This window comes from Lepus europaeus, chromosome 10, assembly GCF_033115175.1.
Source record: "Lepus europaeus isolate LE1 chromosome 10, mLepTim1.pri, whole genome shotgun sequence".
NCBI lineage: Eukaryota > Metazoa > Chordata > Mammalia > Lagomorpha > Leporidae > Lepus > Lepus europaeus.
The window spans coordinates 98,940,614-98,955,263 of record NC_084836.1 but is presented as its reverse complement, the minus strand read 5'-3'; the positions used below and the strand labels follow the sequence as shown (position 1 = coordinate 98,955,263).

The 14,650-nt window shown below is 55.5% G+C and overlaps 1 protein-coding gene across 1 annotated transcript in view; it reads right to left on the bottom strand.

The window, feature by feature from the left end:
- The window catches only part of RSPO4 (R-spondin 4), a 32,998-nt gene extending 19,386 nt beyond the window's left edge, over positions 1 to 13,612 (bottom strand). The window contains exon 1 of the mRNA XM_062202531.1: positions 13,534 to 13,612. Within this exon, the coding sequence (XP_062058515.1) occupies positions 13,534 to 13,612 (79 nt within the window). The remainder of the gene's footprint in view (positions 1 to 13,533) is intronic.
- Positions 13,613 to 14,650: the final 1,038 nt, after the last annotated feature.

Sequence of the window (14,650 nt, the reverse complement as noted above, 5' to 3'; positions counted from 1 at the left end):
TGGGGGGACTTTCCATGGGGAACCAGGTTCCTGAGATGGCCCAGGTTGGCAGGTTCCTCACTTTCTCACACTGCAGCCCTGTGGCTAACAGCGCCCAGGACAAGGGATGAGGACCCTGCTTCCAGCCCTGGCTCGGCCCCACTCACTGGCTGGCCTTTGGCACAGCACTGCGTGACCCCATGCCTCATCCAAAAGCAAGATGATTGGTCTTAACACAAGGCTTTTGGGCTTTTTGTCAATGAGCGAAGCTTACCTACGGGGAGCTGTGATACGGGAACTCAACTGATGAAACAGATAAGGGCTGGGCCCTGGCTGAGGCCAGCGTCGGGGGTCATGATCCCGGCCTTCTGCCCGCTCTGCAGGGAGCTCCTGAGCCTCCACGCTCCCACCAAAGGCAGCAGGAGAAGAGGTGCAGTATGGGGAGCAGTCAGAGCACCGGCTCTGGGGCCCCACGGCCTCATTGCTCAAGCCTCAGCCTCTACCTGCCCGTGGAGGTGGCTCTGAAGGTTCCAGAAGCTAGGGTGCAACACGCTCAGAACAGGGCCTAGCTGAGGGCAGGTGCACAGGACTGGGATGACCACGGGCCCTCACGTAGGCAGACTACTGAAACGCCCCTACAAGGTGGGTATGTTGATCTTGCCTTCCAGATAAGGAAACTAAGGCACAGAGAAGGTGAGCAAGTGGCCCAGGTTAACACAGCTCTAAGTGGCAAGTGCAGTGACTGGAAGTTATGAAGTTCTAGGGAGGCCCTCGCCCCCAGAACAGGCTCAGCATGAATATCCCCACACCACAGAAAATGAAGACCCAAGGAAGCTGCGGGCTAGGATCGTGTCTCAGTACCAAGGGAACCTGGGACCTCCTGCTGCCAGTGAGCATCTTGGGGGGGGGGGGGAGGCCTCAACAACAGGCCCTGGGCTTTGGGCAGGTTTCAAGGGGTGACAGGGAGTCAGGAATCCAGTTTGGCTTCTAGTCACAGCAGGCAGGGAGTGGGCATCTTCAGGGGTCTCGTTCTGGGCCAGACTCTCCCTCCCCTTCCCAAGGCCTGGGTCAAGGGAGACGCCCCAGGTACGCAGCCTCGTCCAGTTCAGTGGTCCTCAGCAAGTCCCTCCTTGCCTCTGTTTCTCCGTATGACAAGTGAGCAGTTCAGCCAGTGTTCACAATTCCATAAATCCATCCATCCACCCAGCAGGTATTTTTTAACTGCCTACCATGCGCCAGGCTCTTTTCTCAACACCAGGAATAAAAGGGTAAAAAGAAACAAAAGCTTTGGAGTCAGCGCTATGGCACAGTGGGTTAATCCTGTGGCGCAGCGGGTAAAGCATCCCATATGGGTGCCGGTTCAAGTCCCGTCTGCTCCTCTTCCGATCTCTGCTGTGGCCTGGGGAAGCAGCAGAAGATGGCCCAAGAACTTGGGCCCCTGCACCCCCATGGGAGACCCAGAAGAAGCTCCTGGCTTCAGATCAGCTCCGCTCCAGCAGTTGCGGCCATCTGGGGAGTGAACCAGCGGATGGAAGACCTCTCTCTCTTTCTGTCTCTCCCTCTCACTGTCTGTAACTGTACCTCCCAAATAAATAAATAAAAATTTTTTTGGCCGGCGCCGTGGCTCAATAGGCTAATCCTCTGCCTTGCGGTGCCGGCATACTGGGTTCTAGTCCCGGTTGGGGCGCCAGATTCTGTCCTGGTTGCCCCTCTTCCAGGCCAGCCCTCTGCTATGGCCCGGGAGTGCAGTGGAGGATGGCCCAAGTGCTTGGGCCCTGCACCCCATGGGAGACCAGGAGAAGCACCTGGCTCCTGCCTTTGGATCAGCGCGGTGCGCCGGCCGCAGTGCACCGGCCGCGGCGGCCATTGAAGGGTGAACCAACGGCAAAAGAAGACCTTTCTCTCTCTCTCTCACTGTCCACTCTGCCTGTCAAAAAAAAAAAAAAAAAAAAAAGAAAGAAAAAAGAAAAAAAAATCTTTTTTTTTTTTAAAAAGCCTCTCATTTGTTTTCTATTGCATTTATTAAATAAACTGAAATGACAAATCACTGGCCTATAGAAAAATTCTAGAAAAAGCCATGAAATAATGCTAGATCCAAAATGCAGACTCCCTGGAGACAAGGGGAGAGGGGCCATTGCAGACGGTGAGGGGGCAGTGGATCAGAGGAAGCAGAGTGATAGCAGGGAGGGCTTGGGCCACCAAGAAGTCGCCCCCTGGATCCTCAGGGCTGCCTGACACCTCAGGCAGGCCTGAACTGAGAGGCCACCAAGCCTGTTTCACCCCCACCCAGACAGAGACGCTGATCACCCGGGCCTCAGGCCAACTCTGAAGGGAGCAGAAGGGCAAGCGGTGGAACCAGGCTAAGGGAGGCCGAGTGTCCGCAGCACGCCAGGCCCTGTGCTACCCAGGTCCCTGAGTTAAACCACCTGGCCCCCCTCCCGTCCCCCCACACCCCCATGGCTCACGGTCAGGGGCCACCTCTTATAAGACCCTCTCAGAAAGACTCTGCTTAAGACCAAAACCCAGAATATAAGGCGGAACAATCCCCTCTCCCCGCCCCCTCCACTGTACACCCCGCAAAAGAACCCCAACAGAGGTGACCACCTTCACGAGAGCCTAAGTAATGACTTCTGCTCTTCAAAGGCCATTCAGGTGGGTGTCACACCCAGGAGAGACATGCATGTCAGTCACCCGTGGGCAATGCAAGGGATCCCTTCAGCTGACAAGGAAAATTCAAGAAACTCAATAAAAAAACAAACAAAAATTAAAAAAGAAGGTAAAAATAAAATGAAATTTAAAATAAGATGAATTAAAAATAAATACAACTAAAATTAATACACAGTTCTAAGATAAAATAGCATTTATATAAAATATTATAAAATATATAAATACAATATTAATATTATATATTAAAATATAAAACATATTTATTTAAAATAGCATTCTAACAAAATTAGAAAAAATTTAAAAACGTAAGGACCTGGGGCCAGCATTCTGGCACAGCAGGTTAAGCTGCCGCCTACAATGCCGGCATCCCGTATCTGAGTGCCCGTTTGAGTTCAGCTGCTCCATTTCTGATCCAGCTCCCTGATAACGCACCTGGGAAGGCAGCGAAAAATGGCCCAAGTGTTTGGGCCCCTGCCACCCATATGGGAGACCAGAATGGAGTTCCAGGCTCCTGGCTTTGGCCAGGTCCACACCTGCCTGCTGGGGCCATTTAGAGGGTAAACCAGTGGATGGAAGATCTCTCTGTGTCTCTTTCACTCTCTGTCACTCAAATAAATAAATTAACAAATCTTGTAAAAATATACAAAAATCTAAATACAAAATGTTAACAATGTATTGTCTATTTCAAAAATACCTAGGAGCAAATCTTTTAATGCTCTCACGACAAAGAAAGGATAAATTTGAGGTGATGGATATGCCAATTACTCTGATTTGATCACTACACAGTGTATGCGTGTACATCAGATGATACCCCGTTAACACGTATGCATAACAGTCGATTAAAAATCTGAAAAATAAATTTGAATACTAACAAAAATCAAAACTTTAAAAATCAAAATGTTTAAAAAATAAAAATAATTAAAATGAGTGAAACACATTTTTTAAAATTTACGGGCACTCTAAACCATTACTTATATATTTGGGAGTCAGAGAGAGAGAATGAGCTCCCATCCCCTGGTTCACTCCCCAAATACCTGCAGTGGCTGGGGCTGGGTCAGGGCTGAGCCCAGGAGCTGGGAACTCAACACAGGTGTCTTCCCCGATCGGGGACAGGAACCCAGCCACCTGAGCCAACACTGCTGCCCCCCAGGTTCGCATCAGCAGGAAGCTGAGTCAGGAGTCAGAGCCGGAATCAAACCCTGGCAACTCTGCTGTGCGTCACCGGCATCTGTTAGGCCAAATGCCCACCCCTGGAGAAATAAATTTTAAGAGTAAACACCAACTCATCAATTTGTAACAAACAATCAAAAAACAAAGAAAAAGAAAATCAGACACAAAATAAGAGCAAGGTCCCACAGAAGCGATGATGATAACGTCCTGTGAATTAAGGAGTCCGATTGGCTCAAATGCCCGCAGGTGCAGGGGAGGAGGGGGGGGGGGAGGAAGGAAAAGCTCGTCTGAAAGTCAGCAGCTCTCTGGGTCTTTCTAGCCTACTGTGTACAGAGGGCAGGACGTAAGGCCCGCCGCAGCCTCCCTCACAGACAGACAACACATCATTTATACATTTGCAATGTGCCGGCCTCACACAGGCACGTAGATACACACATGCACACACACACATATACACAGGCATACACACAGACATATATTCACATACAGGCACACACATGCACACACATATTCATACACATACACATACCAACCACACATGTGCACACACACACACTATCATTCCATCTTCACCGTTGTCCCCATGGCCCATTCAATCAGAGGAGTCCACAGAGGCTCAGAGAGGGAGGCCCACTGTGCCACAGTCACACAGCGCTTTGGATCACCCTATCCTCTGAATTTGGCCCCCTCAAAACAACCGTCTTCAGATGAGTTGGCCTGCTGAGGACTTCCAGGCTCGGACCACGCCTACCATGAGCTCAGATGCTCTGCACACTGGAGAGAGCCAGCCTTCCACGCCGCACGGCCATCGGTACCACCACGGAGCGGCTGCCCTCTGCCAGCTGGGACCCGTGCACAGCCGTCCTGACCTTCCTGCCAGCGGCACCGTGTGGACGCCGTTATTGTCCCCGTCGTGCTGACAGACACCACGGAGGTTCAGGAGTGAAACTGCTTCACCCAAGCATGGCAGCGGCAGAGCTGGGAGCTGAGCCCAGGCCTGTCGCGGCCCACAGCCTGCGCTCCCTGCCCGGCACCAGACGCTCGAAGCAGCCGCAGACGGAGCGCTCCCTACGGGCTAGGAAAGGGAGTGTGTGCTTCACATGCCATTTTGCAAATGAACCAAAAGAGGCACAGACAGGAGCCGACCTGCCCGAGGTCCCTCCGCAAGTGAGCAGCAGAGCCCAGGGCCTTCAGCTGGACTTGGCCATCAGCAGAGCGGGCGCAGAAGGGTGGCTGTGACATTCCGCCTCTCTGCGTCCCCACCCTGGCGGATGTGGCACCACTGTCAGGCTCCAGGGAAAGTGGAGGCTTTGGGCGAAAGGGAGTGGTTTCCCCATGTGGTCTGGGTCCCCGGCTGTGGAATGCCTTTCTTTTGAGCTGGGGAAACAGAACCCCTCCCCACCCCCACCCCATCCACAAAAGCGCCAAGGGGCCCCCGCATGGCGGCGGAGCAGGGGCCTGTGAATCACGCCACATCACTACCAGCGCTCATTCCAGGGCAGGCCATGGCGGCACAGCCTGGGGCAGCAGGGCCCGGGAGGTGGCCTCACCCATCCTGACATGGGCACCAGACCATTCTCCGGGGGATCTGGAGAAATCCCCAAGGGCGGGCCGGGCTGCATGTGTACTGGGCGGTGCCGATTGTGTCATGGAGGCCCTGGCCCATGGAGACCTGGGGCCACATCCCAGGCTCTCCCCGTCCTGGCTGTGTGCCCTTGGCAAGTTAACTCCCCTCTCTGAGCGTGGAGGGCCTCATCTGTAGAGTAATAGAATAATAGGACCAGAGCGCCTCACGGAGCTATAATGTGGATGAGCTGGGAGAAGGCCTGGCGTGGCAGCTGTGAACCCAAGCTTGGGAAGCAATGGTCTGGATTTAATCTTGGTTTTGCCAAACTGAACTCAACATGAGGTAGCTATTGGGCTGTTTTCGATCTACAAGAACAGCAATGTTGTCCTCTCCCAGTGCTCCTCTCTCTGCAATCTCCTCTCTAACGTGGCTGCGAAGAGCCCCTTGCAGGGCGCTGTGAGGATACAATGGCGCTCAGGAGTCAGAGCCCGGCTATTGGAGCAAGCGGACTTTAAACCTTGGCTGTGTGACTTGGGCAAGCTGCTTAGCCTCTCTGTGCCTCAGTTTTCTCATCTGTAAGATAGGGATAATAATAATAATACCCACCTCACAGATTCATTATGAGAATTTAATCACTTAATACATATGAAATGCTTCGAACAGTATCTGACATTAAAAGTGAAACAATGCAGGTGACATCTGGCAAGGGGTAAATGCCTAACCCTAAAGCCACATCAGAAAGAGACTTTGTTCCGAGCCTTTGATGCCAGTGACTGCCAAGGGCAGTTGGTTCCTGGGGTTCGGATCCGCAAGGTCAGTCAGCTGTTCTGGGGCCGGCTGCTGTCCTCCACCATCTCAGCCGCCCTCGTCCCTGTCTCGCCTGCACGCCCAGGCGGCTGACCCCGGAGCCTCCAGTGTGACAAGACCTGCTCTCAGAGGCTCACGTGGCCTCTTCAGCCTTCGCACTTCATTATTCTAGAATGCTCCAGAACTCCAAGAACAGGAAGACAGGACTGCTTTGCACACGGAAAGTGCTGTACACACGAGAGCACGGCTGATAATGGCACTGGGTGGGTTTTCTGGGGAGGTCTACAGCAGGCAGGACTTGCTGCTGCTGCAGGCCTGGGGGATCCAGAGGACCCAGGCCACACACCAGGCCCTTTTTCAAACTGGCTCTCCTCTCTGTTGGAGGGGGGGCTGCAGTGAGGGTCAAGGTGAAAGGAGTATGCGGCTGACACGCCCTGGGGCTCAAGGCTGTCTGACACAGAATGTTAAGGCCCCTCACTCCACTCCACCTTCCAGGGGATAAAATGCTCATGGCACCAGACTCAGGGTGATTAGAAACAAGCATCTGGGGGCCAGTGCTATGGTGCAGTGGGGTAAAGCCCCAGCCTGCAGTGCCAGCATCCCATATGGGTTCCAGTTCGAGTCCCAGCAGCTCCACTTTCCCATCCAGCTCCCTGCTACTGTGCCTGGGAAAGCAGTAGAAGATGGCCCAAGTCCTTGGGCCCCTGCATGCACGTGGGAGACCCAGGAGGCTTTGGATTGGCTCAGCTCTGGCCATTGTGGCCAGTTGGGGAGTGAACCAGCAGATGGAAGACCTCTCTCTCTCTCTAATAAATAAAACAAATCTAATAAAAAGAAACAAGTATCTGAACCAAGGGCTGCTGCTTACCGAGGCAACTGGATGCAGCATTGGGAGCTCCCCGGCCAGACCCCCCGGGATCGCATCCCAGCTCCCTGCCTGCCGCTGTGAGCCGTGGGGTTCAGCGTCTTCATCTGTAAGGTGGGTATCAGAGCCCACCTCTGACTTCAGGAAAACCCACGTTAGGTCACGACTGAATGGGCCATGCACAAAAGCTGAGCTCAGCTGACAGAGCGGCCTCCACAACTTTCAGACAATGATTAAAAAAAAAAAAAACACCCTGCATTTTGGGGACCAGTGTTGTGGTGCAGTGAGTTAAGTTCCTGTGTGTGACGCTGGCATCCTGTATCAGAGAGCTGATTCAAGTCCTGGCTGCTCTGCTTCTGATCCAGCTCCTTGCTAATGCACCTGGGAAAGTAGTAGAAGATGGCCCAAGTGTTTGGGCCCTTGCACCCACGTGGGAACCCGGAAGAAGCTCCGGGGCCAGCCCCAGCCATTATGGCCATGTGAAGAGTGAATCAGCAGATGGAAGATTCTCTCTCTTTCTCTGCCTGTCCCCCTCTGTCATTCTGCCTTTCAAATAAGTAAATCTTTTTTAAAGATATATTTTATTTATTTGAAAGACAGCTATAAAGCGAGGTAGAGCCAGAGAGAGAGAGAGAGAGAGAGGTCGTCCATCTGCTGGTTCACTCTCCAAATGACCACAAAGGCCAGAGCTGAGCTGATCTGAAACCAGGAGCCAGGAGCTTCTTCTGGGTCTCCCATGTGGGTGCAGGGGCCCAAGGACTTGGGCCATCTTCTGTTGCTTTCTCAGGACATAGCAGAGAGCTGGATCAGAAGTGGAGCAGCTGGGACTTGAACCGGTGCCCCTATGGGATGTCAGAGCTGCAGGCCGCGGCTTTAACCCGCTGTGCCACAGCGCTGGCCCCCAAATAAAAAAATCTTTAAAAACACATTTTTATTTAAGTACACACACAATGCACAGAGCATATACGTTAGTACACACATATCCATCCACACATGCACACTCACTTGTGTACACGTTCAAACAGGTATGTGAACACTTGCAAGGCAAACCATAGCCCAAGGACCGAATCTGGCTGTTGGGTCATGCTGGTGAGCTTAGAGTGGTGAGAATGACAGAGCACGTGTAGCCCACAATGGCTGCAATATTTACCATCTGGCCCTTTACAAAAAAGCTGCTGACCCCCGGGCATTTTATTCTATTCAGTTTTGTTCCATTCTGTTCCATTCACAGACGCTCTGCAGGTTACTAACTCTGTTCCCTGATGGCTGATGGGTTACAAACCTCAGTTCAAAAACGTTTGAGTTAGTGTGGGCGTCTGTTTTGCACTACACAGAAGGATGGATGAATACACTGTAGCCAGGGGACATCTCAGCCAAGCCAGGTCCAGTCTTTGAGCCCTCAAAGTCTTTGAGTTCCTCACTTGGGCCCACGACCGCCGCCGCCCTCCTGCCTCTCAAGGCCATGCTAAGGAGCAGGGGGGGCCTGGCCACAGCCTTCTCAATGATAGAGCTCCTGGAGACGCTGGACCCGCTCATGGCAGGGGCAGTGGGATGCCCAAATCTGCTGTCCTTCTCAACACGGGGCCCTGGCCTGGCTAGGAAGAGCATCACAGCCAGATGGCACCCACGGCTCTGCAGGAGTCCCTCGGGCCCTTGCCACCTGGCTGGACCAGCCCTCCTCCTGCAGGAGTCCCTGCCGAGCCGCCTCCCTTCCTGATTAAGCCCTCGCCCTCTCCGAGGAGCCTCCTCTGAGATGCTACCACCTGCAGCCCTTGCTAAGTCCCTGGCACATCTTGTTTCCATTTCTATGCACACCCTGGGTCCACAACCCAGCCCCGCTGCTGTGAGTTCCTGGGCAGGGCATTGTCCCTTTCTGAGCCTCGACTCCCTGGTCTGGGGAATGGGTCCAACCTCGGCAGGGTCAGAAGGATTCACAACCCCACACGCAGAGTTCTCAGCACCTGCCCAGCCCTCCCTCAGTGCCCCCACAGTAGGAGGTGGGGGGTTTCCAACCACAGGGCACAGAGGGGTTCCCTGGGGGTGTGGGCAAGTGAGAGGGGGACACAGTGTCTCCTTTGTGGCTCTGCCTAGCTTCAGAGGGAGAGGGAGGTGGGCGGGGCCCGGCGACTGTGACCACTGACCCTGAGCCAAGGGCTGTGTTTTCCATTGCCCAAGAAGCCCCTGGGTTAGGAGGGAACCCAGGCCAATGGGCCAGAGTGACTCGGCCGAGGCGGCATCCGACTCAGACCCAGCACCATTCCCGCAGCCTCGCTGCCCAGCTGTACCCCCGATTCTGCCCCTGGGATCCCTCTTCCCCGCCGGAACTGCGCCCTGTGCATCTGAACCTGGTTCCACCCGGACCCCAGCGCTCCAGGGACCTTTTTCTGTGCCCAGCCACGGCCAACGTGGAGACCGGAAACGGGGTGCCCCCTGCCTGCCCAGCCTCGGCTCCTCTTCCTGGGCACAGGGAACGGCGCTGCCTGCCTGGTCCTCTCCACGGGGCTTTGCAGTCTGTGCTGGGTATTTATCCACGCCACAGCACAGGCCCTGGAGTGGGAACCACTGGGGCCTTGCTCCAATGCAGAAGGGGCTCCAAGAGGGAAGGAGGTTTGCTTGGGGTTGCAGCGCAAGCTAGAGGCAGAGCTGAGATTCAAACCATACGAGGCTCCCCTCCAGCTCGCCCAGGCGCACCCCGCCACTGTGCTGGAAAACGCGAGTGGGGGAATTCCTGTGAAGCCCTACTGTGTGCCTGTGGGGCTGTTCCCTCTGGGACTGGGGTCAGTCTCCTCCTCAGCCCACTGAGGTAGGTACAGTCATTCCCACTTCACAGATGTGGTCGCCGGGCGCCAGAGAAGGCACGCAGCCTGCCCCAGATCACGTATCTAGGGCAAGACGGGGTCCTGCACTCCAAGGCCCCACTCTGTGCCCCTTCCTGTCTCAGGTCCAGCAGGATCCAAAAGCCCAGGTGAATGAGGGCCCCTCCCCATCAGGCCCTGGATGTCAGGGGAAGTTGGTCACACGCTGGCTTCTGCCCAGAGCTGCGCAGCAGAGTCCCCTCACTCTGCCGGGGACGTCCCACTGCCAGGAAGGACACCCCAGTACACTTCAAGGGAAATGTCCCCATCTGGTTCTTATTCATTTATACTTAATTAATCAAAACGCTGTTTTGTAAGAGACACTTGAGATCCAAGAACCTTTCTCAAGCCCTTTCTTTGGTTCCTTCTTGTCTTAGGAACGCAGAAATTGGGTTTCACCAAACACCAGTGACGCTAGCGGGTGAGCAAGGCCAGGCCCGGAGGGGCCAGGCCCGGAGGGCAGAGGCTCAGACCGGGCTGTGGCCAGGCCCAGTAACCGGGTACCGGCCAGGGAAGGGCATGGAACGGTCACCCCTGCACACAGGGCAGGCCCAGGTCTGCCCACCTCGGCATCCCCATGGGGCCCAACCCAGAGCCTGGCACAGAGGCTGCCCTGTGGCACGTGTTGAATGAGCATGGGAACAAGTCAATGAATGAATTGGTGAATGAATGACGCACTGTCTCCTGCCAAGGGTAGATGAGAAGGCCAAAGCTGTGGGCCCCTCGGGGATTGCAAGCAGACGCCTTATGAGAAACGGTCTCCGATGTGTCAAAAACTCCAGAAGGGATGTCCCCTCCACCCACTTCTCCACCAGGCTCTGAGAAGTCACGCGGCCCAGAATCTGCTAAATCCAACACTGCCCAAACCTACAGCTGCCACAGAGAGCATCCATCTGCCCCTCCCCACCCCCACCAGTGACAGCGGGGAGCGCTGATGCTGTGAGCTGCAGGGGGAGAAACCCCCCACCCAAAGTCACCCAGCACCACCCAGCCAAGGAGTGGGACTGCAAGCCAAGGCCATTGCCATCGCATCAGACTAATAACAAGACCATGGCCTCTCAGAAGACGCTGGGCAGGTGTGTGTCCTGGAGGCGAGGGGCCAGCTACGGGCGGGAGCAGCTGCCGTCCTGACTGCTCACTGGGCGCCTGCCAGGTGGTGGCGAGCTGGGGATGAGGCGAGGGATTCAGAGTTGTCTTTTTGCTTTTCCATTTTTCCTTCTCTTTGTCCTCTTCCTTCTCTCTTCTTCCTTTTTTTTTTCTTTTCTTCTCTTTCTCCTTCTCTAGTCTTTTAGAACTGAGAAGCATCTTAAAGATCTTAGACCACAGCTTCTTCCCAGGTGGGGAAACTCGGGCTCTGAGCACACAGTTTTTTGTTTTGTTTTTTTTTAAGATTTTACTTATTTGAGTGGCAGAGTTACAGAGAGAGAGAGAGAGAGAGAGAGAGAGAGAGAGAGAGAGAGAGAGAGAGAGAGATGTTTTCCATCCACTGGTTCACTCCCCAATTGGCCGCAACGGCCAGAGCTGTGCCAGTCTGAAGCCAGGAGCCAGGAGCCTTCTCCCGGTCTCCCATGCAGGTGCAAAGGCCCAAGCACTTGGGCCATCTTCTACTGTTTTCTCAGGCCATAGCAGAGAGCTGGATCAGAAGTGGAGCAGCTGGGACTAGAACTGGTGCCCATATGGGTTGCTTGCAGAGTGCCCACCCCAGGAGACAGTGAGCAGTGCGGCAGACAGATTGGGATCACTGTACAACCTTGGACAAGTTTGTTTCCCCCTCTGAATCTGTTTCCTCATCCAGAAAATATGTCCCTCCTCCTTCCACTAGGCGGTCGTGCGTAACCACAGACATGAGGACAGAGACCCACGCCCGCTAGGAGCCTGGGTACTCAGCTGCTCATTTAACACACACACTAGCTCGGTTCACCACAACCTTCATTACCAGTGGGGCTACCAGTCCCATTTTAAAAATGAATCCGTGGGGCCGGCGCTGTGGTGCAGCAGGTTAAAGCCTTGGCCTTAAGTGCCAGCATCCCATATGGGCGCCAGTTCTAGTCCTGGCTGCTTCTCTTACAATCCAGCTCTCTTCTATGGCCTGGGAATGCAGTAGAAGATGGTCCAAATCCTTAGGCCTCTGCATCCACGTGGGAGACCTGGAATAAGCTCCTGGCTCCTGGCTTCGGATTGGTGCAGCCCTGGCCATTGCAGCCATCTGGGGAGTGAACCAGCAGATGGAAGACCTCTCTGTCTCTACCTTTCTCCGTAACTCTGTCTTGCAAATACATAAAAATATTTTTTAAAAAAAATGAATCTGTGAGTGGATGGTGTTTTGTTTTGCTTGTTGGTTGATTCTGTTTTCATCTTTTTTTAGGACTGAGAAAGCCCCTAGAGGTCTAAAGGACCCTGGGGAGGGGTCACCAGCAGGTAGGAGAGGCAGCTGGTAACTGGGATTTGGATCCAGGAAGGCTAACTTCAGAGTCACACTCTCAACCACTAACATGACCAATGACCACTCACAGAGGAAGGTGTGTCCTCCTGGAGCCCCAAAGCCCCCAGCTCACCTGAAGCCCACTTGCCTGTCCACCCTGCAGTCCCTCTGCAGCCAAATCAGGCTCCCCCATGCCCCACCCCCAGGTCTCCCACAGTCCCTCAGTGCTTCCTCCATCCCAGGCATGACTATGTCTACACGGGGCTTTCCCCAAATGGACCAGAAGTCCCCGGAGGACAGAGGGACACTGCATCTTCCACTCGCCCGCTGGACAACTCAGCAGTTACCTAACCTGTCTGCACCTCAGCACCCCAGCTTCATAAACCAGGACAACCCAGACGCCAGGAGGATTAGCGGGGTTCTGCCGAGACAGTGCTGGGGCACAGTGGCTGGCGCTGGGATGCTGACCCTCAGACTGGCTTCCCTAGGCTGAAAGGCTGCCCAGCACAGGCAGGGGACTTGCTCGCCAGCTCACTCTCCTCTGCCCAAACCGAAGACCTTCTGACCTGCAGCCAGGGGTTGCGGCACGGAACCCCGAGGAGTCCCTGGTCACCTATAGTCTGAACTTTGCTTGGTTCACCTTCCTAATGACCCTAGCAGGTTAGGAGAGAAAAGATGAGGCTCCCACAGGGGCTGAACTTCTCTTGGGTCATCCCCATACCAGTGAACCTGAACACAGACTTCAGTGTGGCTCAGCTCACCGCAGGCGAACCCTCTGCCAGGTGATGTGGCTGACACTCCGTCCAGGGCTCAGCATGGATGCTGGAGATGGCTTCTAAGCCACCAACTTTGTCTCCAAGTCCCTGGCTCCTCATTCCCCCAGGCTGCCACTTGAGGCTTCCTGACTCTGCACAGAGCCACCATCTTTCCAAACCGTCAGTGAAGTTGCTACAATGGTGGGTGGGGGGCAGAGAGGCTGTGAGACCCTTCTTTCCTTGGTGGCCTCCTTGGTCCAGCCTGCTCCACAGCTCTCTGACTGGGCACCCTGGAGCCTCAGTCTTCCCATCTGTGAAGTGGGACTGACACCTATTTGGAGAAGCCAATGGCTCAAACGCCACGAACCCGGCAGGTGCCCAAAGGGCCATCCTCGGGTCTTCCCTATCGCGCCTGTCTGGTCACCCAGCCCAGCCGCCCCTCGTACCTTGCTTCTTCCTTAGGGTCTGGGCCAGCATGTCCACGGCATGGGCGACGAGCAGCAGCCAGTAAAGTGGAGCCCGCATCTGGGCGACCTGAGTCGGGCGTGCGCGTTGGGGTTCTACTGGCGACCCGACGGCCCGGCAGCTGCGCGGGGGCTGCTCAGGAAGCGCCGTGCGCATCCGCGGGAGCGCGGGGTCGGTCCAGCCGCCAGGGACCTGCAGTCCGCCCAGGGGCCTGCCGCCAGGTCGAGTGAGGGCGCCAGTTAAACCCGGGCACTGCCCCTGCGGGGAGGAGCCGGCGCGGCGGGGGCGGCGCGTTAACCCGCTCCGGGCTGGGGCGCGCGCGGCGAGGGGCGGGGGTCTCCTGGACGCGGCACCAGAGGTCCGACGGCTACGCAGCCCGCGAGCGTGCGTCATTCCCGAGCCCTGCGCACGTGCAGTCTCCCCGGCGGCCAGGTAGCTGCAGGTACAGCCGTGGGTGCACGCCCGCAGGGCCATCGGGTAAGAGCCGCGCAGTCCCAGCTCTCCCCGCCCCCGCCCGCGGTTTTCTTTCTCTTCCCTCGCACCACACCCCTCTCCCTTCCTCCTCCAGGCCTGAGGACCATCCTTCGCCTCTTCTGGCTCCCCTGCTTTCTGCCTCACAGCTCCCTGCCCCTCTGTCTCTAGCCGTGGCTCCTCTCCGGTCCGCGCCTTTACTGCCCCTCTCCTGCCCGCGTTCCCTTCTCAGGTTCAAGGTCTCCGTCTGCACCTGGCTAGGGCTCCGGGTCTCCCTCCTGCCTGTCTCTCCCTTCGCCCCATCCCTCTTCTCCTGCAGGGTGGAGAGTGCGGGGCGGGGGCTGCACTGCCTGGCTCTGTTTTTCTCTCTGCTTTCTTTCTTCAAAAAAGTTCCTAAGCTCCCTCTGGCCCCCGACCCTGAATGTTTCCTGCCCCTCCTGGGGGGAGCCCCTGCTCTTTGGCTCAAAGTGACCAGCACCTCGTAAATTCGCTGGTGACAGGGCCGGGGACCTGCACTGTGTCTCCTCCAACCTTATCACCAGGATGAGGAGCAGCTGGGTGAATTTTAACCCTTTCGGGGCCGATTCCCTCCTCCATACCAGCAGCACACTTTCCCATTAGCGGCCA